Below are 25811 nucleotides of genomic sequence, written 5' to 3'. Positions count from 1 at the left end.
CAATTACCACCCACTCCCCGCCAAACACCCTTAATTTTAAAAGCAATGTTTTGTAATGCAAAAGTTCAAAGCTTTTTCTCCAGCATACTTGTCATGTTAACCAGCAGCAGCAGCTTTACACTTTTGCAAGCTTACAATGGAAATGCGAAAAACTAAATGAGCGTGTGGAAAAAAAACATTGCGAAAAGTGGATAGAAAGAAACAAATCAACAAATTGTCAAAATAGGCAGCCCATAAGGAATGGGAAGAAAATCTTCAACAAGTTCGATAAAAAAAAACTCCAAACGCAAAACAAAAACCTGGAACAAAATACATTTAAAAGAAATCACAAGAAAATAATATTTGGACTGTTGCATATCGTCTGGGAGTAAGCAAATCTACAATTCACAGTTATTGGATTAACAACAAAGCCCATCTCAATGGATTATTGGTAAGTGTCCCCATGGCCAAGGTAGCTCATACGAATGGCAAAGCTATTCGTCAATATGCCTTTGGAATAAATTCGTTTTAGTAATAATAGTTTCGTACTTTAAATTCTTGTAGTGACAAATTGGAAGAACTGGACGAGGAGACCTGTGATGAGGAAAAATCTGCCCGCACCTCAGATGAAAATCGCAAGTAAGTTAAGTCATAATGGGATATGCCAATTATGGTTTTTGTTCGTCTATGTTTTGGTTTTAATATAGGCCCTACATTAGACCAATATCTCGATATAACTTTACATTACTCCATGGGTACTAATAGGGTCATAAAAATAAGGCAGACCCATAGGAAATGTTAGATCTCCTTTTTTCATATATTTTGTTTGTTTTTTGTTTTCAGACAAAATCACAGTGAAATTGAAAAACGAAGACGCGATAAAATGAACACCTACATCAATGAATTGTCAGCCATGATACCTATGTGCTATTCCATGCATCGGAAATTGCATAAACTCACTGTTTTGCGTATGGCTGTGCAACATTTACGCAGTATACGTGGAGCAGTACAAGCTTACAGTGGTAGTGGTGGTGATTGCAAACCAAATTTCCTATCAGATCAGGAATTAAAAATGCTAATACTACAGGCGGTAGAGGGATTTCTATTTGTGGTGGGTTGTGATCGGGGGCGTATATTTTATAATTCATTTTAGATGAAATAAACATTCTCAGTTGTTGCTTTTGATCATATCTACTTTTCCAGTTTGTAAACAACAGCTATAAAAACCACAATCGAACGAATTCTAACTCTTTATCAATGCGAACACTTGAGATTTGAAAACAAGTAATTCAAGACCAAATAATTCCCCTTTACGTTTTATTGGGCAATGGTAACTCTAAACAACAGTGAACGGGAGCAAATCAACAATCCACTCCATCGAAAACGTCTATCCACTATTCCAAATATGTTGGCAGATGTCGATGTTTTTTTAACCAATTACACTATTGTGGATCCAGAGATATACCAACTATGGATCGAAGGATTCTCGTGTAAGTAAAAGTATCACAAAGCACCTTCGAACATCTGTTTATAAAACAATTTCATATCTTAACATTGCATTTATGACTAACTTGAATGGTACGGGGGACACTTGGTTTTCTTCTCCATCATTTTCTTGATCTGGTAAAACATCATTGAGTTGGTTACTGAAATTAAAGGCGAAATATTATTAAATGTTTCAGTATGCAAACATTTGATGAATGTATCGAATTGATATCATTAAATTTGTTTAGGATATATATTTACCTTCCATCTTCATGGACTTCTTCGATATTAGTATGGATTTCTTCTATTTCTAGTTTTAAATCATGTTCTTCGAGTGCCAACACATTCTCATAATCTTCTCCTTCTTCTTCACCTTCATCTTCTTGAAGATCTCTTCCATTGGTTCCATTGGCTTATGAATTAACTGTCTCAGTTGGGTGTCACTGTCCATAGCCATACATTGGAAGTTATAGCTTATTACAAGTTTTTCCACACATGACTCAATATCATTGTGGAACAATTACATCAAGCATTTCAATGATTGTATGGTTATCATCCACATAGTCATAGATTTGATAATACTTGCTGTTTTCATCGAGTGCGTGTGCGACACGCAGATGTAGATTCTAGAGACATCTTAATTCAATTAATTTTTTCATATCTTAACATTGCATAGCCACCGAAGCTGTCTGTTATCTCAAACAAAAGGGATTTGGACATTTGCTTGGTGTTCACATAGATTTGATAACTTCAGATGTCCTGGATCATTATAGGACGTATTCCTTGATTGAGCGTCTATTACATTCACCCATAAAACTAATAGAACAGTCATGCTTTCAACTTGAGCCAGAGACAAGAGATTTAATCATTGAAAAGTGAGTAGTATCATTGGTATTATCTATAAATTTGGCTTTTTGCTAACGTATTGACTTTTTTCGTTTTTGTCAGGTATTATTCCATAGATGATGCAGTCGCACGTGAAATTCTTGGAAAAAAATTGTCTTCACGTTATCGTAAAGATTTGGATGAAGTGGCTGAGAAAACTGGTGTTAAATTGAAATCATGCAGGTAAGGAGAGTTGAGGAAATGTGAATGGTAATTTTATACTTGGTACACTACTAAGGGGATGATTAGTGCCAAGGAGGAAACGATCTACTCCCAATAGTGCATTTTAGAAAGGTACAAAGCAGGCAAGTGGTGAGAGTAAAAATCGACAAGGGTATGCAACTGCTACTGAGATTGGTGCACTCCGAAACGATTACTTGGTATAAGACCTCCCACTTCCAATCAGTGAAGGTGACAGAAGGCGACTTAGGAAGACAAAATCGGTGCTATCCCAGTATTCGTGCGGTATCTGGGGAGCCAGCGCGGTGCAATGGTTAATATGCCCGCCTTGCATACATAGGGTTGTGTAACATGGCGTAATTGGAAGCAGTATTTAATTAGATTCATTTTGTAATTTGAACTCATGTGGCTTTTAGGACTTTGGAATCGTCGCACATTAAATTTCAGGTGAATGGGTCGAAACATAAAACTTTCAGCCCGCAAAAGAACTCAGTTTTGGGATAAGATTAAAAGTTTGGTATAAAGTTATGCTGTATACCCTAATAGTAATACCAGCCAACCTTCTGACCTTTTTCAAGTCGAAGCAAGAATGATTTCAACTCATATACGGACTGACATCTAGAATAAATATTAAATTAAATATTGATTAAAAAAGTTTGAATTGAATATATTTTGACGCATTAAAAATGTGATGGATATAAAATGCGGATTTCATTCGAGTGAAGCAGATCGATCTATTTTTCTTATAGCCATATATTTTATTTTTAGGCGACAATTCGATAATGTCAAAAGGATATTCAAAGCGGTTGAAGAACTGCCCGGAAACATCACAAACAATATAAAACAATTATTCAATATACCCGATGAATTAGCCAAGTATGTATATATGCTATAGTAGAATTGAAAATTATATATAATGATTTTATTTTTGTTTTAAGGAAATATGCTTCCATAGTATTTTTGGCATGTTTACGCTTTGAAACTTCCAAGAAGAAACTACAGTATTTAACTTTTAGTGATTTATTTGCTTGTTCCCAAGCTGTTATGATTTATTGGACATATACGTATCAACATAGCGGACCGGAGTATTATGACACAGAGATGGATAAAGAATTCTTATTGGACTTGAGGGAGCTGAGATGTTTACTAGACAAAGAAAAAGAAATAAAGCAGTATGTATAAAAACAAATTAAATAAAGGGAATTTATTACAATAATAATGAAATATTATAGCTTGGTGTGTTTGCGTTTAAAACCGATTTTATTGGAAAGAGCATTTCATGAATTGGATACCAACTTTAGGTATTGATATTTTCGTATATATGTAATTTGTTCGTATATAATTTGCTTCCTTTTGTTTGTGGTTTCTATAGATCATATTGGCGTTCTTTAATAACCATAGCATGTAATTTACATCGTAATCGAGAATTGCGAGATTTGTATGTAGATCTATGTGAGAAATTAATTGAACCTTGGCGACAAAATGTTTGGGCTCGTGAACATGTGAATAAATTTTTGGCTGCTATTACCCAAAGCGTTTTGGATTTAGAAATATCTAGGTATTATTGAACATTCCAATTAAATATCTTCTTATTAATAGTTTTTCTTTGTCGTTGTAGAGACCAGGAGACCCGATGTCTTTGGGATCGTTATATGCAAGTTATAAGCATTTGCTTGGATAAAATGTATCATGCTTAAGATTCGTTTTATTTTTTTTTCTTATACTGTTTCTTATATGTTTTTTTTATATATTGTTTTAGTTTTTAATTCTATATTAGAATCATTTTGTTAAAAACAAATAAAATAGTTTTCTTATAGATCGGCATATGGAAAACATCCCAAAATTGATATGGATAAAAGAAAAGGTTTGGAAACCTTGGTATCTACTCTTAAGACCAAATATGCTCCTAATTGTAGGGTATCATGTGTGGTATGCTACTTTTGCTAATACAGCTAGAAATATGATTAAATTCATCTGATTTATTCAGTCCTAATCATAAGAAATCTGCCTGTATAAATTCGACAACACCAGTTTCAAGAAAAGGTCAGATCTTTACAACAGGCAATTCTTTGCAAAAGTCAATTGTGGCCAACTTTTAAAGTCGATTTTCCATTTCCATTGATTGTTTTCGAACTGGAATTGGAAAATTAACAAAATCCATCCTTATTTTATTGTCTTTAGTTTTTATATTAGGCTCTGGGGATTCTTTAGATCATTATAGTCTGATGGAAACTATTGAAAAGTTAGATTAAAAAAAATTGCCAGATATATCAAGCGTCATTATCCATTTCGAGAAAGCGATGCGTCCACAGAGAAGTTAGTGTCAGGTCTGCGAAATGATACCATGCAATGTAAAGAAAGTTTCCACATATACATGAATTCTTTGAGCCCAATTTAGACTGTTGCATTATCTGGAATAAAATCGATATAGGACTTCTAACCTGTGCCCCCTCTTATTACTACGATATGACCTTCTAAAGTGTTTTTGTATGTGCCTGCCTCAATGGCATCTTGGTTCATCTCACTGTACTATTTTCAAATGCAAGTGATTCAGGAGAATAGCGATCACTTGCTTCACCTTTTGAATGTTACTGTCGGCTAGATTCTGGACGAAGTTTAGTCTTGATTTGATCTGGGCATGTAATAGATCGTAGGCACAATTTTAATGATTATATTAGTATTGGTAAGCCTTATGTTACCAAAAGGATCTTACAAGGGATGTAGACCACGGTAGTCACAGTTGGTAGAATTCTACCAAAAATGGTTTACTGTTTGTTAGATTGGTAGAATTCTTGATGCTTTGGTAGATTTTGCAAAATATTCTCAAGCTAAGGGGTACCTCAAAAAAAAAAAAATACAAAATTTTTCTATAGAAATTGAGATTTCCTATAGAAATGACAAAATTATCTAGAGAAATAATATGTTGACAAAATTTTCTATAGAAATACAATTTTGGCAAAATGTTCTATAGAAATCAAATTTTGAGAAAATTTTATATAGAATTAAAATTTAGGCAAAATTTTTAATAGAAAGTAAACTTTGAGACAATTTTTAATATATTCAATAAAAGTTTCTATAGAAATACGATTTTGAAAAAATTTTCTATAGAAATAAAATTTTAAAAAATGCTTCTATAGAAATAAAATTTTGACAAAATTTTCTATGGAAAAATATTTGAGAAAATTTTCTATAGAAATAAAATTGTGACAAAATTTTATACAGAAATAAAATTTTGACAAAATTGTCTAAAGAAATAAAATTTGGACAAAATTTTCTGTAGGAATAAAATGTTGACAAAATTTTCTATAAAAATAAAATTTTAAGAAAATTTTCTATAGAAATAAAATTTTCTATAGAAAGAAAATTTTGGCAAAATTTTCAAACTAACTTTTTCGGTGAACCAAATTGATTCATTTAATGGAAGGACAACAAATCAATATGGAATTGGTCATACTTACTTCACTACAATGACTGAGTATTGTATCCATGGAATGCTATTATATTTCCCCCATATGTACACATATACCATCCATTACTCAGTACAACCACCCATTAGCCCAATTACCACCCACTCCCCGCCAAACACCCTTAATTTTAAAAGCAATGTTTTGTAATGCAAAAGTTCAAAGCTTTTTCTCCAGCATACTTGTCATGTTAACCAGCAGCAGCAGCTTTACACTTTTGCAAGCTTACAATGGAAATGCGAAAAACTAAATGAGCGTGTGGAAAAAAAAACATTGCGAAAAGTGGATAGAAAGAAACAAATCAACAAATTGTCAAAATAGGCAGCCCATAAGGAATGGGAAGAAAATCTTCAACAAGTTCGATAAAAAAAAACTCCAAACGCAAAACAAAAACCTGGAACAAAATACATTTAAAAGAAATCACAAGAAAATAATATTTGGACTGTTGCATATCGTCTGGGAGTAAGCAAATCTACAATTCACAGTTATTGGATTAACAACAAAGCCCATCTCAATGGATTATTGGTAAGTGTCCCCATGGCCAAGGTAGCTCATACGAATGGCAAAGCTATTCGTCAATATGCCTTTGGAATAAATTCGTTTTAGTAATAATAGTTTCGTACTTTAAATTCTTGTAGTGACAAATTGGAAGAACTGGACGAGGAGACCTGTGATGAGGAAAAATCTGCCCGCACCTCAGATGAAAATCGCAAGTAAGTTAAGTCATAATGGGATATGCCAATTATGGTTTTTGTTCGTCTATGTTTTGGTTTTAATATAGGCCCTACATTAGACCAATATCTCGATATAACTTTACATTACTCCATGGGTACTAATAGGGTCATAAAAATAAGGCAGACCCATAGGAAATGTTAGATCTCCTTTTTTCATATATTTTGTTTGTTTTTTGTTTTCAGACAAAATCACAGTGAAATTGAAAAACGAAGACGCGATAAAATGAACACCTACATCAATGAATTGTCAGCCATGATACCTATGTGCTATTCCATGCATCGGAAATTGCATAAACTCACTGTTTTGCGTATGGCTGTGCAACATTTACGCAGTATACGTGGAGCAGTACAAGCTTACAGTGGTAGTGGTGGTGATTGCAAACCAAATTTCCTATCAGATCAGGAATTAAAAATGCTAATACTACAGGCGGTAGAGGGATTTCTATTTGTGGTGGGTTGTGATCGGGGGCGTATATTTTATAATTCATTTTAGATGAAATAAACATTCTCAGTTGTTGCTTTTGATCATATCTACTTTTCCAGTTTGTAAACAACAGCTATAAAAACCACAATCGAACGAATTCTAACTCTTTATCAATGCGAACACTTGAGATTTGAAAACAAGTAATTCAAGACCAAATAATTCCCCTTTACGTTTTATTGGGCAATGGTAACTCTAAACAACAGTGAACGGGAGCAAATCAACAATCCACTCCATCGAAAACGTCTATCCACTATTCCAAATATGTTGGCAGATGTCGATGTTTTTTTAACCAATTACACTATTGTGGATCCAGAGATATACCAACTATGGATCGAAGGATTCTCGTGTAAGTAAAAGTATCACAAAGCACCTTCGAACATCTGTTTATAAAACAATTTCATATCTTAACATTGCATTTATGACTAACTTGAATGGTACGGGGGACACTTGGTTTTCTTCTCCATCATTTTCTTGATCTGGTAAAACATCATTGAGTTGGTTACTGAAATTAAAGGCGAAATATTATTAAATGTTTCAGTATGCAAACATTTGATGAATGTATCGAATTGATATCATTAAATTTGTTTAGGATATATATTTACCTTCCATCTTCATGGACTTCTTCGATATTAGTATGGATTTCTTCTATTTCTAGTTTTAAATCATGTTCTTCGAGTGCCAACACATTCTCATAATCTTCTCCTTCTTCTTCACCTTCATCTTCTTGAAGATCTCTTCCATTGGTTCCATTGGCTTATGAATTAACTGTCTCAGTTGGGTGTCACTGTCCATAGCCATACATTGGAAGTTATAGCTTATTACAAGTTTTTCCACACATGACTCAATATCATTGTGGAACAATTACATCAAGCATTTCAATGATTGTATGGTTATCATCCACATAGTCATAGATTTGATAATACTTGCTGTTTTCATCGAGTGCGTGTGCGACACGCAGATGTAGATTCTAGAGACATCTTAATTCAATTAATTTTTTCATATCTTAACATTGCATAGCCACCGAAGCTGTCTGTTATCTCAAACAAAAGGGATTTGGACATTTGCTTGGTGTTCACATAGATTTGATAACTTCAGATGTCCTGGATCATTATAGGACGTATTCCTTGATTGAGCGTCTATTACATTCACCCATAAAACTAATAGAACAGTCATGCTTTCAACTTGAGCCAGAGACAAGAGATTTAATCATTGAAAAGTGAGTAGTATCATTGGTATTATCTATAAATTTGGCTTTTTGCTAACGTATTGACTTTTTTCGTTTTTGTCAGGTATTATTCCATAGATGATGCAGTCGCACGTGAAATTCTTGGAAAAAAATTGTCTTCACGTTATCGTAAAGATTTGGATGAAGTGGCTGAGAAAACTGGTGTTAAATTGAAATCATGCAGGTAAGGAGAGTTGAGGAAATGTGAATGGTAATTTTATACTTGGTACACTACTAAGGGGATGATTAGTGCCAAGGAGGAAACGATCTACTCCCAATAGTGCATTTTAGAAAGGTACAAAGCAGGCAAGTGGTGAGAGTAAAAATCGACAAGGGTATGCAACTGCTACTGAGATTGGTGCACTCCGAAACGATTACTTGGTATAAGACCTCCCACTTCCAATCAGTGAAGGTGACAGAAGGCGACTTAGGAAGACAAAATCGGTGCTATCCCAGTATTCGTGCGGTATCTGGGGAGCCAGCGCGGTGCAATGGTTAATATGCCCGCCTTGCATACATAGGGTTGTGTAACATGGCGTAATTGGAAGCAGTATTTAATTAGATTCATTTTGTAATTTGAACTCATGTGGCTTTTAGGACTTGGAATCGTCGCACATTAAATTTCAGGTGAATGGGTCGAAACATAAAACTTTCAGCCCGCAAAAGAACTCAGTTTTGGGATAAGATTAAAAGTTTGGTATAAAGTTATGCTGTATACCCTAATAGTAATACCAGCCAACCTTCTGACCTTTTTCAAGTCGAAGCAAGAATGATTTCAACTCATATACGGACTGACATCTAGAATAAATATTAAATTAAATATTGATTAAAAAAGTTTGAATTGAATATATTTTGACGCATTAAAAATGTGATGGATATAAAATGCGGATTTCATTCGAGTGAAGCAGATCGATCTATTTTTCTTATAGCCATATATTTTATTTTTAGGCGACAATTCGATAATGTCAAAAGGATATTCAAAGCGGTTGAAGAACTGCCCGGAAACATCACAAACAATATAAAACAATTATTCAATATACCCGATGAATTAGCCAAGTATGTATATATGCTATAGTAGAATTGAAAATTATATATAATGATTTTATTTTTGTTTTAAGGAAATATGCTTCCATAGTATTTTTGGCATGTTTACGCTTTGAAACTTCCAAGAAGAAACTACAGTATTTAACTTTTAGTGATTTATTTGCTTGTTCCCAAGCTGTTATGATTTATTGGACATATACGTATCAACATAGCGGACCGGAGTATTATGACACAGAGATGGATAAAGAATTCTTATTGGACTTGAGGGAGCTGAGATGTTTACTAGACAAAGAAAAAGAAATAAAGCAGTATGTATAAAAACAAATTAAATAAAGGGAATTTATTACAATAATAATGAAATATTATAGCTTGGTGTGTTTGCGTTTAAAACCGATTTTATTGGAAAGAGCATTTCATGAATTGGATACCAACTTTAGGTATTGATATTTTCGTATATATGTAATTTGTTCGTATATAATTTGCTTCCTTTTGTTTGTGGTTTCTATAGATCATATTGGCGTTCTTTAATAACCATAGCATGTAATTTACATCGTAATCGAGAATTGCGAGATTTGTATGTAGATCTATGTGAGAAATTAATTGAACCTTGGCGACAAAATGTTTGGGCTCGTGAACATGTGAATAAATTTTTGGCTGCTATTACCCAAAGCGTTTTGGATTTAGAAATATCTAGGTATTATTGAACATTCCAATTAAATATCTTCTTATTAATAGTTTTTCTTTGTCGTTGTAGAGACCAGGAGACCCGATGTCTTTGGGATCGTTATATGCAAGTTATAAGCATTTGCTTGGATAAAATGTATCATGCTTAAGATTCGTTTTATTTTTTTTTTCTTATACTGTTTCTTATATGTTTTTTTTATATATTGTTTTAGTTTTTAATTCTATATTAGAATCATTTTGTTAAAAACAAATAAAATAGTTTTCTTATAGATCGGCATATGGAAAACATCCCAAAATTGATATGGATAAAAGAAAAGGTTTGGAAACCTTGGTATCTACTCTTAAGACCAAATATGCTCCTAATTGTAGGGTATCATGTGTGGTATGCTACTTTTGCTAATACAGCTAGAAATATGATTAAATTCATCTGATTTATTCAGTCCTAATCATAAGAAATCTGCCTGTATAAATTCGACAACACCAGTTTCAAGAAAAGGTCAGATCTTTACAACAGGCAATTCTTTGCAAAAGTCAATTGTGGCCAACTTTTAAAGTCGATTTTCCATTTCCATTGATTGTTTTCGAACTGGAATTGGAAAATTAACAAAATCCATCCTTATTTTATTGTCTTTAGTTTTTATATTAGGCTCTGGGGATTCTTTAGATCATTATAGTCTGATGGAAACTATTGAAAAGTTAGATTAAAAAAAATTGCCAGATATATCAAGCGTCATTATCCATTTCGAGAAAGCGATGCGTCCACAGAGAAGTTAGTGTCAGGTCTGCGAAATGATACCATGCAATGTAAAGAAAGTTTCCACATATACATGAATTCTTTGAGCCCAATTTAGACTGTTGCATTATCTGGAATAAAATCGATATAGGACTTCTAACCTGTGCCCCCTCTTATTACTACGATATGACCTTCTAAAGTGTTTTTGTATGTGCCTGCCTCAATGGCATCTTGGTTCATCTCACTGTACTATTTTCAAATGCAAGTGATTCAGGAGAATAGCGATCACTTGCTTCACCTTTTGAATGTTACTGTCGGCTAGATTCTGGACGAAGTTTAGTCTTGATTTGATCTGGGCATGTAATAGATCGTAGGCACAATTTTAATGATTATATTAGTATTGGTAAGCCTTATGTTACCAAAAGGATCTTACAAGGGATGTAGACCACGGTAGTCACAGTTGGTAGAATTCTACCAAAAATGGTTTACTGTTTGTTAGATTGGTAGAATTCTTGATGCTTTGGTAGATTTTGCAAAATATTCTCAAGCTAAGGGGTACCTCAAAAAAAAAAAAAAATACAAAATTTTTCTATAGAAATTGAGATTTCCTATAGAAATGACAAAATTATCTAGAGAAATAATATGTTGACAAAATTTTCTATAGAAATACAATTTTGGCAAAATGTTCTATAGAAATCAAATTTTGAGAAAATTTTATATAGAATTAAAATTTAGGCAAAATTTTTAATAGAAAGTAAACTTTGAGACAATTTTTAATATATTCAATAAAAGTTTCTATAGAAATACGATTTTGAAAAAATTTTCTATAGAAATAAAATTTTAAAAAATGCTTCTATAGAAATAAAATTTTGACAAAATTTTCTATGGAAAAATATTTGAGAAAATTTTCTATAGAAATAAAATTGTGACAAAATTTTATACAGAAATAAAATTTTGACAAAATTGTCTAAAGAAATAAAATTTGGACAAAATTTTCTGTAGGAATAAAATGTTGACAAAATTTTCTATAAAAATAAAATTTTAAGAAAATTTTCTATAGAAATAAAATTTTCTATAGAAAGAAAATTTTGGCAAAATTTTCAAACTAACTTTTTCGGTGAACCAAATTGATTCATTTAATGGAAGGACAACAAATCAATATGGAATTGGTCATACTTACTTCACTACAATGACTGAGTATTGTATCCATGGAATGCTATTATATTTCCCCCATATGTACACATATACCATCCATTACTCAGTACAACCACCCATTAGCCCAATTACCACCCACTCCCCGCCAAACACCCTTAATTTTAAAAGCAATGTTTTGTAATGCAAAAGTTCAAAGCTTTTTCTCCAGCATACTTGTCATGTTAACCAGCAACAGCAGCTTTACACTTTTGCAAGCTTACAATGGAAATGCGAAAAACTAAATGAGCGTGTGGAAAAAAAAACATTGCGAAAAGTGGATAGAAAGAAACAAATCAACAAATTGTCAAAATAGGCAGCCCATAAGGAATGGGAAGAAAATCTTCAACAAGTTCGATAAAAAAAAACTCCAAACGCAAAACAAAAACCTGGAACAAAAGTACATTTAAAAGAAATCACAAGAAAATAATATTTGGACTGTTGCATATCGTCTGGGAGTAAGCAAATCTACAATTCACAGTTATTGGATTAACAACAAAGCCCATCTCAATGGATTATTGGTAAGTGTCCCCATGGCCATATTGATAGACAAGGAAGCTCATACGAATGGCAAAGCTATTCGTCAATATGCCTTTGGAATAAATTCGTTTTAGTAATAATAGTTTCGTACTTTAAATTCTTGTAGTGACAAATTGGAAGAACTGGACGAGGAGACCTGTGATGAGGAAAAATCTGCCCGCACCTCAGATGAAAATCGCAAGTAAGTTAAGTCATAATGGGATATGCCAATTATGGTTTTTGTTCGTCTATGTTTTGGTTTTAATATAGGCCCTACATTAGACCAATATCTCGATATAACTTTACATTACTCCATGGGTACTAATAGGGTCATAAAAATAAGGCAGACCCATAGGAAATGTTAGATCTCCTTTTTTCATATATTTTGTTTGTTTTTTGTTTTCAGACAAAATCACAGTGAAATTGAAAAACGAAGACGCGATAAAATGAACACCTACATCAATGAATTGTCAGCCATGATACCTATGTGCTATTCCATGCATCGGAAATTGCATAAACTCACTGTTTTGCGTATGGCTGTGCAACATTTACGCAGTATACGTGGAGCAGTACAAGCTTACAGTGGTAGTGGTGGTGATTGCAAACCAAATTTCCTATCAGATCAGGAATTAAAAATGCTAATACTACAGGCGGTAGAGGGATTTCTATTTGTGGTGGGTTGTGATCGGGGGCGTATATTTTATAATTCATTTTAGATGAAATAAACATTCTCAGTTGTTGCTTTTGATCATATCTACTTTTCCAGTTTGTAAACAACAGCTATAAAAACCACAATCGAACGAATTCTAACTCTTTATCAATGCGAACACTTGAGATTTGAAAACAAGTAATTCAAGACCAAATAATTCCCCTTTACGTTTTATTGGGCAATGGTAACTCTAAACAACAGTGAACGGGAGCAAATCAACAATCCACTCCATCGAAAACGTCTATCCACTATTCCAAATATGTTGGCAGATGTCGATGTTTTTTTAACCAATTACACTATTGTGGATCCAGAGATATACCAACTATGGATCGAAGGATTCTCGTGTAAGTAAAAGTATCACAAAGCACCTTCGAACATCTGTTTATAAAACAATTTCATATCTTAACATTGCATTTATGACTAACTTGAATGGTACGGGGGACACTTGGTTTTCTTCTCCATCATTTTCTTGATCTGGTAAAACATCATTGAGTTGGTTACTGAAATTAAAGGCGAAATATTATTAAATGTTTCAGTATGCAAACATTTGATGAATGTATCGAATTGATATCATTAAATTTGTTTAGGATATATATTTACCTTCCATCTTCATGGACTTCTTCGATATTAGTATGGATTTCTTCTATTTCTAGTTTTAAATCATGTTCTTCGAGTGCCAACACATTCTCATAATCTTCTCCTTCTTCTTCACCTTCATCTTCTTGAAGATCTCTTCCATTGGTTCCATTGGCTTATGAATTAACTGTCTCAGTTGGGTGTCACTGTCCATAGCCATACATTGGAAGTTATAGCTTATTACAAGTTTTTCCACACATGACTCAATATCATTGTGGAACAATTACATCAAGCATTTCAATGATTGTATGGTTATCATCCACATAGTCATAGATTTGATAATACTTGCTGTTTTCATCGAGTGCGTGTGCGACACGCAGATGTAGATTCTAGAGACATCTTAATTCAATTAATTTTTTCATATCTTAACATTGCATAGCCACCGAAGCTGTCTGTTATCTCAAACAAAAGGGATTTGGACATTTGCTTGGTGTTCACATAGATTTGATAACTTCAGATGTCCTGGATCATTATAGGACGTATTCCTTGATTGAGCGTCTATTACATTCACCCATAAAACTAATAGAACAGTCATGCTTTCAACTTGAGCCAGAGACAAGAGATTTAATCATTGAAAAGTGAGTAGTATCATTGGTATTATCTATAAATTTGGCTTTTTGCTAACGTATTGACTTTTTTCGTTTTTGTCAGGTATTATTCCATAGATGATGCAGTCGCACGTGAAATTCTTGGAAAAAAATTGTCTTCACGTTATCGTAAAGATTTGGATGAAGTGGCTGAGAAAACTGGTGTTAAATTGAAATCATGCAGGTAAGGAGAGTTGAGGAAATGTGAATGGTAATTTTATACTTGGTACACTACTAAGGGGATGATTAGTGCCAAGGAGGAAACGATCTACTCCCAATAGTGCATTTTAGAAAGGTACAAAGCAGGCAAGTGGTGAGAGTAAAAATCGACAAGGGTATGCAACTGCTACTGAGATTGGTGCACTCCGAAACGATTACTTGGTATAAGACCTCCCACTTCCAATCAGTGAAGGTGACAGAAGGCGACTTAGGAAGACAAAATCGGTGCTATCCCAGTATTCGTGCGGTATCTGGGGAGCCAGCGCGGTGCAATGGTTAATATGCCCGCCTTGCATACATAGGGTTGTGTAACATGGCGTAATTGGAAGCAGTATTTAATTAGATTCATTTTGTAATTTGAACTCATGTGGCTTTTAGGACTTGGAATCGTCGCACATTAAATTTCAGGTGAATGGGTCGAAACATAAAACTTTCAGCCCGCAAAAGAACTCAGTTTTGGGATAAGATTAAAAGTTTGGTATAAAGTTATGCTGTATACCCTAATAGTAATACCAGCCAACCTTCTGACCTTTTTCAAGTCGAAGCAAGAATGATTTCAACTCATATACGGACTGACATCTAGAATAAATATTAAATTAAATATTGATTAAAAAAGTTTGAATTGAATATATTTTGACGCATTAAAAATGTGATGGATATAAAATGCGGATTTCATTCGAGTGAAGCAGATCGATCTATTTTTCTTATAGCCATATATTTTATTTTTAGGCGACAATTCGATAATGTCAAAAGGATATTCAAAGCGGTTGAAGAACTGCCCGGAAACATCACAAACAATATAAAACAATTATTCAATATACCCGATGAATTAGCCAAGTATGTATATATGCTATAGTAGAATTGAAAATTATATATAATGATTTTATTTTTGTTTTAAGGAAATATGCTTCCATAGTATTTTTGGCATGTTTACGCTTTGAAACTTCCAAGAAGAAACTACAGTATTTAACTTTTAGTGATTTATTTGCTTGTTCCCAAGCTGTTATGATTTATTGGACATATACGTATCAACATAGCGGACCGGAGTATTATGACACAGAGATGGATAAAGAATTCTTATTGGACTTGAGGGAGCTGAGATGTTTACTAGACAAAGAAAAAGAAATAAAGCAGTATGTATAAAAACAAATTAAATAAAGGGAATTTATTACAATAATAATGAAATATTATAGCTTGGTGTGTTTGCGTTTAAAACCGATTTTATTGGAAAGAGCATTTCATGAATTGGATACCAACTTTAGGTATTGATATTTTCGTATATATGTAATTTGTTCGTATATAATTTGCTTCCTTTTGTTTGTGGTTTCTATAGATCATATTGGCGTTCTTTAATAACCATAGCATGTAATTTACATCGTAATCGAGAATTGCGAGATTTGTATGTAGATCTATGTGAGAAATTAATTGAACCTAGGCGACAAAATGTTTGGGCTCGTGAACATGTGAATAAATTTTTGGCTGCTATTTCCCAAAGCGTTTTGGATTTAGAAATATCTAGGTATTATTGAACATTCCAATTAAATATCTTCTTATTAATAGTTTTTCTTTGTCGTTGTAGAGACCAGGAGACCCGATGTCTTTGGGATCGTTATATGCAAGTTATAAGCATTTGCTTGGATAAAATGTATCATGCTTAAGATTCGTTTTATTTTTTTTTTCTTATACTGTTTCTTATATGTTTTTTTTTATATATTGTTTTAGTTTTTAATTCTATATTAGAATCATTTTGTTAAAAACAAATAAAATAGTTTTCTTATAGATCGGCATATGGAAAACATCCCAAAATTGATATGGATAAAAGAAAAGGTTTGGAAACCTTGGTATCTACTCTTAAGACCAAATATGCTCCTAATTGTAGGGTATCATGTGTGGTATGCTACTTTTGCTAATACAGCTAGAAATATGATTAAATTCATCTGATTTATTCAGTCCTAATCATAAGAAATCTGCCTGTATAAATTCGACAACACCAGTTTCAAGAAAAGGTCAGATCTTTACAACAGGCAATTCTTTGCAAAAGTCAATTGTGGCCAAGTCGATTTTCCATTTCCATTGATTGTTTTCGAACTGGAATTGGAAAATTAACAAAATCCATCCTTATTTTATTGTCTTTAGTTTTTATATTAGGCTCTGGGGATTCTTTAGATCATTATAGTCTGATGGAAACTATTGAAAAGTTAGATTAAAAAAAATTGCCAGATATATCAAGCGTCATTATCCATTTCGAGAAAGCGATGCGTCCACAGAGAAGTTAGTGTCAGGTCTGCGAAATGATACCATGCAATGTAAAGAAAGTTTCCACATATACATGAATTCTTTGAGCCCAATTTAGACTGTTGCATTATCTGGAATAAAATCGATATAGGACTTCTAACCTGTGCCCCCTCTTATTACTACGATATGACCTTCTAAAGTGTTTTTGTATGTGCCTGCCTCAATGGCATCTTGGTTCATCTCACTGTACTATTTTCAAATGCAAGTGATTCAGGAGAATAGCGATCACTTGCTTCACCTTTTGAATGTTACTGTCGGCTAGATTCTGGACGAAGTTTAGTCTTGATTTGATCTGGGCATGTAATAGATCGTAGGCACAATTTTAATGATTATATTAGTATTGGTAAGCCTTATGTTACCAAAAGGATCTTACAAGGGATGTAGACCACGGTAGTCACAGTTGGTAGAATTCTACCAAAAATGGTTTACTGTTTGTTAGATTGGTAGAATTCTTGATGCTTTGGTAGATTTTGCAAAATATTCTCAAGCTAAGGGGTACCTCAAAAAAAAAAAAAAATACAAAATTTTTCTATAGAAATTGAGATTTCCTATAGAAATGACAAAATTATCTAGAGAAATAATATGTTGACAAAATTTTCTATAGAAATACAATTTTGGCAAAATGTTCTATAGAAATCAAATTTTGAGAAAATTTTATATAGAATTAAAATTTAGGCAAAATTTTTAATAGAAAGTAAACTTTGAGACAATTTTTAATATATTCAATAAAAGTTTCTATAGAAATACGATTTTGAAAAAATTTTCTATAGAAATAAAATTTTAAAAAATGCTTCTATAGAAATAAAATTTTGACAAAATTTTCTATGGAAAAATATTTGAGAAAATTTTCTATAGAAATAAAATTGTGACAAAATTTTATACAGAAATAAAATTTTGACAAAATTGTCTAAAGAAATAAAATTTGGACAAAATTTTCTGTAGGAATAAAATGTTGACAAAATTTTCTATAAAAATAAAATTTTAAGAAAATTTTCTATAGAAATAAAATTTTCTATAGAAAGAAAATTTTGGCAAAATTTTCGAACTAACTTTTTCGGTGAACCAAATTGATTCATTTAATGGAAGGAAAGAAAATTTTCTATAGAAAGAAAATTTTGGCAAAATTTTCGAACTAACTTTTTCGGTGAACCAAATTGATTCATTTAATGGAAGGACAACAAATCAATATGGAATTGGTCATACTTCACTACAATGACTGAGTATTGTATCCATGGAATGCTATTATATTTCCCCCATATGTACACATATACCATCCATTACTCAGTGCAACCACCCATTAGCCCAATTACCACCCACTCCCCGCCAAACACCCTTAATTTTAAAAGCAATGTTTTGTAATGCAAAAGTTCAAAGCTTTTTCTCCAGCATACTTGTCATGTTAACCAGCAGCAGCAGCTTTACACTTTTGCAAGCTTACAATGGAAATGCGAAAAACTAAATGAGCGTGTGGAAAAAAAAAACATTGCGAAAAGTGGATAGAAAGAAACAAATCAACAAATTGTCAAAATAGGCAGCCCATAAGGAATGGGAAGAAAATCTTCAACAAGTTCGATAAAAAAAACTCCAAACGCAAAACAAAAACCTGGAACAAAAGTACATTTAAAAGAAATCACAAGAAAATAATATTTGGACTGTTGCATATCGTCTGGGAGTAAGCAAATCTACAATTCACAGTTATTGGATTAACAACAAAGCCCATCTCAATGGATTATTGGTAAGTGTCCCCATGGCCATATTGATAGACAAGGAAGCTCATACGAATGGCAAAGCTATTCGTCAATATGCCTTTGGAATAAATTCGTTTTAGTAATAATAGTTTCGTACTTTAAATTCTTGTAGTGACAATTTGGAAGAACTGGACGAGGAGACCTGTGATGAGGAAAAATCTGCCCGCACCTCAGATGAAAATCGCAAGTAAGTTAAGTCATAATGGGATATGCCAATTATGGTTTTTGTTCGTCTATGTTTTGGTTTTAATATAGGCCCTACATTAGACCAATATCTCGATATAACTTTACATTACTCCATGGGTACTAATAGGGTCATAAAAATAAGGCAGACCCATAGGAAATGTTAGATCTCCTTTTTTCATATATTTTGTTTGTTTTTTGTTTTCAGACAAAATCACAGTGAAATTGAAAAACGAAGACGCGATAAAATGAACACCTACATCAATGAATTGTCAGCCATGATACCTATGTGTTATTCCATGCATCGCAAATTGGATAAACTCACTGTTTTGCGTATGGCTGTGCAACATTTACGCAGTATACGTGGAGCAGTACAAGCTTACAGTGGTAGTGGTGGTGATTGCAAACCAAATTTCCTATCAGATCAGGAATTAAAAATGCTAATACTACAGGCGGCAGAGGGATTTCTATTTGTGGTGGGTTGTGATCGGGGGCGTATATTGTATGTGTCAGAGTCGGTATCGAAAGTTTTAAATTATACACAAACCGATTTGTTGGGACAAAGTTGGTTTGATGTGCTACATCCCAAAGATGTTGCCAAGGTGAAAGAACAACTTTCATCACTGGATCCATCGCCGCGTGAGCGACTAATCGATGCCAAGAGTAAGATCATAAGAATTCCATTTATTCGATTTCCTCTATAATAAAATTTGTTTGGTTTTTAGCCATGCTGCCCGTGAAAAACGATATACCGCAAAGTCTATGCCGGTTATGTCCCGGAGCAAGAAGATCTTTTTTCTGTCGCATGAAACTGAAGGCAACTCCAAATAGTCAAATCAAAGAAGAATCAGATACTTCATCAAGTTCACGAGGCTCTCCAAAGCGAAAGTCCAAACTTTGTATGGATGATAAATATCGTGTAATACAATGTACTGGATACTTAAAGTCTTGGACACCAATCAAAGAGGAAAATCATGATGGCGACAGTGACGATCAGCTAACACATAATGTTTCCTGTCTAGTGGCAATAGGTCGTATGCCATCTAATGTACTTGAAGATCAGATACCCTCATCACTCGACAATCATCCGAACATAAGACATGTAAATTTTCTTTCACGTCATTCAGTTGATGGGAAATTCCTGTTTATAGATCAAAGGTATGGTATAAATTTTGCCCTCTATCAATTAATGTAATTTTTCTCTGATTAATATGTTTTTGTAGAGCTACTTTAGCAGTGGGCTTCTTGCCCCAGGAAATCCTGGGAAGTAGCTTTTACGAGTACTTTCATCCCGAAGATATACCCGCACTGGCTGAATCCCATAAATTGGTTCTACAAGTAGCTGAAAAGGAGAAGGTTACCACTCAAGTTTATCGGTTTCGTTGCAAGGATAATAGTTACATACAATTACAAAGTGAATGGCGGGCATTTAAAAATCCTTGGACGACTGAAATTGAATATATTATGGCTAAGAATTCCGTGTTTTTTTAAGATGATTGCATTTATTTGCTAGCTATGTAAGTTCCTCCTGCTACGGCCTCCAATTCTCTATTATAAAAATTAAATAAAATGTAAAAAGATTGTATGTATTTCTAATAAGAAAATTTAGTATAAATACTATACCTTTATTTCTTTTTTACATTTTCTTCCCCAAAGCCCGGTATGCAACTCCAGCCGAAATTCCCGCTACCCATAAAAAATGCTTTGCTATATATTTGTTAAAAAAATTGTAAAACTGTGTTATTGACACACAAACGAAATTTCCGGTGCAGACCGGGCTTTAGCGGAAATTTCGTTTGTGTGCCAATAACACAGTTTTGCAATATATTTCTTATGGAAACAAAGTGTAAAAAACCGATAATAACGCTTCACGGTATCTTTGTTAGCAAATATATAGCAAAGCATTTCTTATGGGTAGTGGAAATTTCGACTGGATGTACATACCAACCTTAAAGCCCGAAGAAATTTCCCAAATTATAAGCGATCGATAACAACTCCTCATAGAATTTTTGTTAGCAAATATAGCAAAGCATTTCTTATGGGTAGCGGAAATTTCGTTAGAAGTACATAGGGGACTTAAGACCTGTATTCATCATCATTTGAACGAAGTTATCAGCTGTTTACTTTTATTTTCATTTTTTCTAGAGGTGTAATGCGCCTTACAGACTATAAGTTTATCCGGACGACAGTGATCGTGTCGAACATATCCCATATATTGTGCACATTATAAGTTAAGTCCGAAGGGATAATCGATACTGCTGTGTGTTTATGTGATCGATAACACATTTACCGATTATTTAGTCTTCAACGAATTGTCGTATCGATTGGATACACTGTAAGATTTATTGAAACTGCAATTTTTGTTTTTTCAAATAAAAAAAAAAAATAATTGATCAATTATTTTTTTATTTGAAAAAAAAAAAAATGCAGTTTCAATAAATCTTACGAGAGGAATTAGCATCGATTGCTTACAATTTGTTGCAATGAGGAAAAAATGTGGTGAAAATTTCGTTAACGTAGCAATAACACAGCGTTGGCAAGTATTTCGTTTGAATGATGTTATCGATTATTTACATTGTCTACCATTTTCGCTAGAAGTACATACCAAGCTTTAAAGCTCGGTATGCACCTCTAGCATAAATTTCGTTTGCATGCCAATAACACAATTTTGCCATGTATTTTTTATGGGAGCAAAATGTAAACAATCGATAATAACGCTTCGCGGACATTTATGGGTGGCGGAAATTTACGCTAGTGGTGCATATCGGCCTTGAGTCCAAAAATGTATTTGTTATGGGAACAAAATCGATAACAACTCATCATGGAATTTTCGTTAGCAAATGTAACAATGCATTTTTACGGGTAGCGCAAAATTTCTTGATATGTGTGAAAATAATGGGTAACAACATCTCGGCCTTTTCGGTGGCAAAACTACAAATACTTTTCTTATAGTAAACACCCCTAGCGAAAATTTTCTGATCTTTTAATTTAATTTAACTTGACAATTTTTTCAATTAAATAAATAATTGATACAATTCGGTTTTTAATCAAACTCGTAATACTAACATAAGTCATTAAAAAAGTTTTTATTTGTTTTTTTAATTTTTTTAAATTTAATCAAACGATTAGTTAAAACAATCAAATTTGTAATCAAACTAAAAACACTAAATCAGTTAGGAAAGTTATTGAAAATAATTAAAGAATTAATTGAGTTTTACAATCAACATCAATTAAATTTTTTAATTAAATCAATCACTGTTATTGATACAATCATTTTTTTCATTGAAAACATAAGAAATGCATTGGTAGTTTTGCTAAACCCGGTAAGCACCTAGGGTTGCCAGATGATCGTTGCGGAAATCCGGGATATTTCTCCGTACATTCCGGGATTTATCGGGACAAGCAAAAACAGTCACATTTTTCGAAAATAGTTGCCCATATTTTATAACTTGGTAAATTTGCATATACGCCATTTCGTACCGTTATTGTCTGCAGATTTTGAAATTCCTAAATATGTTGGAACATCTGAAACTTTCTCCCATGATTTTATATCAAACGTAAATAACATATTGGGATTTTTTTTTAAAGGAAACCTAAACTCATATTTACTGGCATATTACTTTCGGTTTTAACAAACAAACTTAAACTCTGAGATGACAATCGCTGCTTCTTTCGTAGTGCTTTCTATACTGGGAATTTGGATATCGTCATGGACATGATTTAGGTATATTTCGCATCAGAGTTGGTACAGAGAGACAAGTATATACAGCAGTAAGTTCGGCCGGGCCGAATCTTAAATACCCACCACCTTGAATCACATATAACAGTTGCCTTTGAAAACTTGATAATATATAGAAATGATTAAAAAACGCCTTGATTTAAAATCTAAAATCTATAGATTTTTACCCCCATTATTCAAATGGTTAAAAGAAGTAAAATCTTGAAATTTTTCTTTCAGCTTCAGCAATTTTCATGATCAGCGCGTCTTCTATATCCTCTAGAAGTGAAATCGGTCTATATGGAGGCCTTACCAAATGGAGCAATAAAAACTAAATTCGTTAGAATTTCAGGCAAATCCGATAAAAAAAACTACGGTTTATATAAGCCCAAGGAGTAAAATCGGGAAATCAGTCTATATGTGTGCTATGCCAAAAACATGCACCGATACACAAAATTCAGCACATCTAATTGTGGTTCTGAAAACCCTACAGAACCTAGACAAAATCGGTGGGCGGGCTTATAAGGGGGATATATCAATATTTGTACCGATACAAAATTTATTCGGAACACCTATTTATGGTCCTCCAAAACTTCTAGAATTCAAATTTCGAGCAAATTGGATAAAAAATACGATTTCTAGAAGTTCAAGAAGAAAAATCGGGAGATCGGATTATAGCAAACCATAGACCAATACACTCCATTTTTGATACACCTATATATGGTTCTAAAATACCTCTAGATTTCCAATTTCAGGCAAATCGTATAGAAAATTGGGTTTCTAGAAGCCCAAGACCCCAAATCGGGGGGTCGGTTTATATGGGGGCTATAACAAAACATGGACCGATATAGCCCATCTTCGAACTTCACCTGCCTGCAAACAAAAAAACTAATCTGTGCCAAATTGCAGGACGATAGCTCCAATATTGAAAGCTGTACCTTGATTACAACAGACAGACGGAAATTATTATATCGTATTAGAATTTCTCCCTGATCAAGAATATATATATATATATATATATATATATATATATATATATATATATATATATATATATATATATATATATATATATATATATATATATATATATATATATATATATATATATATATATATATATATATATATATATATATATATATATATATATATATATATATATATATATATATATATATATATATATATATATATATATATATATATATATATATATATATATATATATATATATATATATATATATATATATATATATATATATATATAAAAGAAAATTTGTACTCACGCACGAAAACGTCGTGACTCACGAAAAATATCGTGACTCACAAATAATTTTATGATTAATTTACCTTACCGAAGTGTCTGATAACATGAGCATTATTAAAATCGAGAGTGTTATTAAACTCTTAACATCCCAGGTGTCACTAAAATAGTAATTGAATTTAACTCTTAAGCGTTTTATGTTGGTGAGCAGGAATATTTTCGTGAGTGTATTTCGTTACTCACGCACACTCACGAAGATATTATTTTCGTGACTCACGCACGACATTTTGGTTTGTTAATCACGCTTACGCAAACTCACGCTGTTGTCATGAGCGTGACTCACGCACGAATCACGAAAAATTTCGTGAGTCACGACAATTTCGTGTCACGTGCACACCTCTAATTCTTATGCAAAATGTAAACAATCGATAACAACGCCAATATGACAATGCATTTCATACGAGTGGCGGAAATTTTGGCTGGAGGTGTATAGTATACACTATATACCGGCCTTAAAGGCATAACAAACATGTTAGTGATTTTTGCTCAGTGAAGCGTTGTTATTGATCGGATATAATTTTCTTCCATAATATTTCTTATGTATTGTATTGTAATGTATTTCCATTGTAAAACTGTTTTATTGGCATGTAACAGTAATTTTCGCTACATACCGGACTTAACGAAAATTACATCAGGCGTTGTTATCGACTGTTTACATTTTGTCCCCATAAGAAATACACGGCAAAACTATGTTATTGGCAAACAAAAGAAATTCTCGCTAGAATTGCATACCGGGCTTTTGTATTAAAATCTCTCAGGGTTTGACAGTAACTTAGTCCGTTTTGATCTTTTCGTATAAACTATCACACGATTTATAAATAAATTAGAAACGTACAAGTTCATATATGGATTAGTCTTATATTAATGTTGTTTTTTTTTTATTTTTTTTAATTATTAATAATTATTAATTATTAATCAACTAATAATAAAATTATTTTTTTATTATTTTATTTTAGTCAGTTATAAATACAATTTATTTATTTATCTTGTTTTTAAGCTATTGTACCATTTTTATAATTTATGATTGTTGTCGATTTGGAATCCGTATATGGCCTTGCGGCTTGGATTTTTGAAGAAAGTATAAATAAATAAATATACACACAAAAGAATTTTTTCTGATTTAATTACGAAATTAATTGATCCAGTTAATTTTTAATTTGAAATGTCTTCAAAGTTAATTAAAAAATTAGATGGTCCGATTAAAAAATGAATTGATCCAATTAAAAAATTAATTAATATTATTAATTTTTGTGAATGATTTTTTTTTTCAATTAAAAAATGTGTATATTAGTATATAAGAGCTTTTTAAACGCCCACACCATAAAAGCTCCGGAAGCAAGAGCATTATTCCTTTATATAGTTAATTTTATTAGAGTAAATAACGACAACAAAATTACACAACAAAGCATGGAGCTGTAACACAATTATACATTATTAAGATATTACATTATAGTCTTAAGTATTTAACAAAATTTTCAAGAATATAAAAAAACATTATAAACCATTGTAACCCAAAAAGGCCCAATAAAGAAAAATATGTCTTAATTTTTTTTGAATCAATTGAACTTAAATATTTTTTTAAAACTCAATTAAAACTTTAATTGGAAAATTTTTCGTGAAATTTTTTTTCTGTGTATGCACAAAAACATAACGTTGTTAGGAACTGATTTTTTAGGAAAAATCAAAAATAAATGTCTAAAAGATAGTCTGACATTGTTTTGCAGGGAGAAACGGATCATCTATGTTTTTTGTTCTATTAAAAATGTCCATGCATTTATTA

General features: G+C 32.5%; 6 protein-coding genes and 2 long non-coding RNA genes across 8 annotated transcripts; 6 read left to right on the top strand and 2 right to left on the bottom strand.

Moving 5' to 3' along the window:
* Positions 1 to 159: 159 nt before the first annotated feature.
* On the top strand, positions 160 to 1211 carry LOC142234117 (protein cycle-like). The gene is made up of 3 exons (XM_075305196.1): positions 160 to 430; positions 544 to 618; positions 823 to 1211. The coding sequence occupies exons 1-3, from the start codon at positions 420 to 422 to the stop codon at positions 1130 to 1132; spliced, it is 396 nt and encodes a 131-aa protein (XP_075161311.1). The 5' UTR covers positions 160 to 419; the 3' UTR covers positions 1133 to 1211.
* On the bottom strand, positions 1062 to 2145 carry LOC142234118 (uncharacterized). Its single transcript, XR_012721566.1, has 2 exons — positions 1726 to 2145; positions 1062 to 1625 (listed from the first exon to the last, which is right to left on the bottom strand). It is a non-coding gene; the product is annotated as an uncharacterized LOC142234118 (long non-coding RNA).
* LOC142234116 (acidic fibroblast growth factor intracellular-binding protein-like) lies at positions 1278 to 4362 on the top strand. Its single transcript, XM_075305194.1, has 8 exons — positions 1278 to 1469; positions 2141 to 2339; positions 2413 to 2532; positions 3298 to 3405; positions 3468 to 3701; positions 3762 to 3830; positions 3902 to 4087; positions 4148 to 4362. Exons 1-8 carry the CDS (start codon positions 1307 to 1309, stop codon positions 4224 to 4226), a joined length of 1158 nt encoding a protein of 385 aa, XP_075161309.1. The 5' UTR covers positions 1278 to 1306; the 3' UTR covers positions 4227 to 4362.
* Positions 4363 to 6002: 1640 nt separating this feature from the next.
* LOC142234543 (protein cycle-like) lies at positions 6003 to 7299 on the top strand. The gene is made up of 3 exons (XM_075305707.1): positions 6003 to 6518; positions 6632 to 6706; positions 6911 to 7299. Exons 1-3 carry the CDS (start codon positions 6508 to 6510, stop codon positions 7218 to 7220), a joined length of 396 nt encoding a protein of 131 aa, XP_075161822.1. The 5' UTR covers positions 6003 to 6507; the 3' UTR covers positions 7221 to 7299.
* A 66-nt stretch (positions 7300 to 7365) lies between these two features.
* On the top strand, positions 7366 to 20604 carry LOC142235316 (uncharacterized). The gene is made up of 14 exons (XM_075306572.1): positions 7366 to 7557; positions 8229 to 8427; positions 8501 to 8620; positions 9385 to 9492; positions 9555 to 9788; positions 9849 to 9917; positions 9989 to 10174; positions 10235 to 10307; positions 10424 to 10546; positions 18730 to 18788; positions 18914 to 18988; positions 19193 to 19647; positions 19710 to 20142; positions 20208 to 20604. The coding sequence occupies exons 1-14, from the start codon at positions 7395 to 7397 to the stop codon at positions 20473 to 20475; spliced, it is 2565 nt and encodes an 854-aa protein (XP_075162687.1). The 5' UTR covers positions 7366 to 7394; the 3' UTR covers positions 20476 to 20604.
* LOC142234542 (protein cycle-like) lies at positions 12290 to 13402 on the top strand. Its single transcript, XM_075305706.1, has 3 exons — positions 12290 to 12609; positions 12735 to 12809; positions 13014 to 13402. The coding sequence occupies exons 1-3, from the start codon at positions 12599 to 12601 to the stop codon at positions 13321 to 13323; spliced, it is 396 nt and encodes a 131-aa protein (XP_075161821.1). The 5' UTR covers positions 12290 to 12598; the 3' UTR covers positions 13324 to 13402.
* On the bottom strand, positions 13253 to 14336 carry LOC142234544 (uncharacterized). Its single transcript, XR_012721642.1, has 2 exons — positions 13917 to 14336; positions 13253 to 13816 (listed from the first exon to the last, which is right to left on the bottom strand). It is a non-coding gene; the product is annotated as an uncharacterized LOC142234544 (long non-coding RNA).
* On the top strand, positions 13469 to 16554 carry LOC142234541 (acidic fibroblast growth factor intracellular-binding protein-like). Its single transcript, XM_075305705.1, has 8 exons — positions 13469 to 13660; positions 14332 to 14530; positions 14604 to 14723; positions 15488 to 15595; positions 15658 to 15891; positions 15952 to 16020; positions 16092 to 16277; positions 16338 to 16554. Exons 1-8 carry the CDS (start codon positions 13498 to 13500, stop codon positions 16414 to 16416), a joined length of 1158 nt encoding a protein of 385 aa, XP_075161820.1. The 5' UTR covers positions 13469 to 13497; the 3' UTR covers positions 16417 to 16554.
* Positions 20605 to 25811: the final 5207 nt, after the last annotated feature.

Source organism: Haematobia irritans, chromosome 4 (genome assembly GCF_050003625.1).
Source record: "Haematobia irritans isolate KBUSLIRL chromosome 4, ASM5000362v1, whole genome shotgun sequence".
Classification (NCBI taxonomy): Eukaryota; Metazoa; Arthropoda; class Insecta; order Diptera; family Muscidae; genus Haematobia; species Haematobia irritans.
This window is presented reverse-complemented; position numbering and strand designations above follow the sequence as displayed.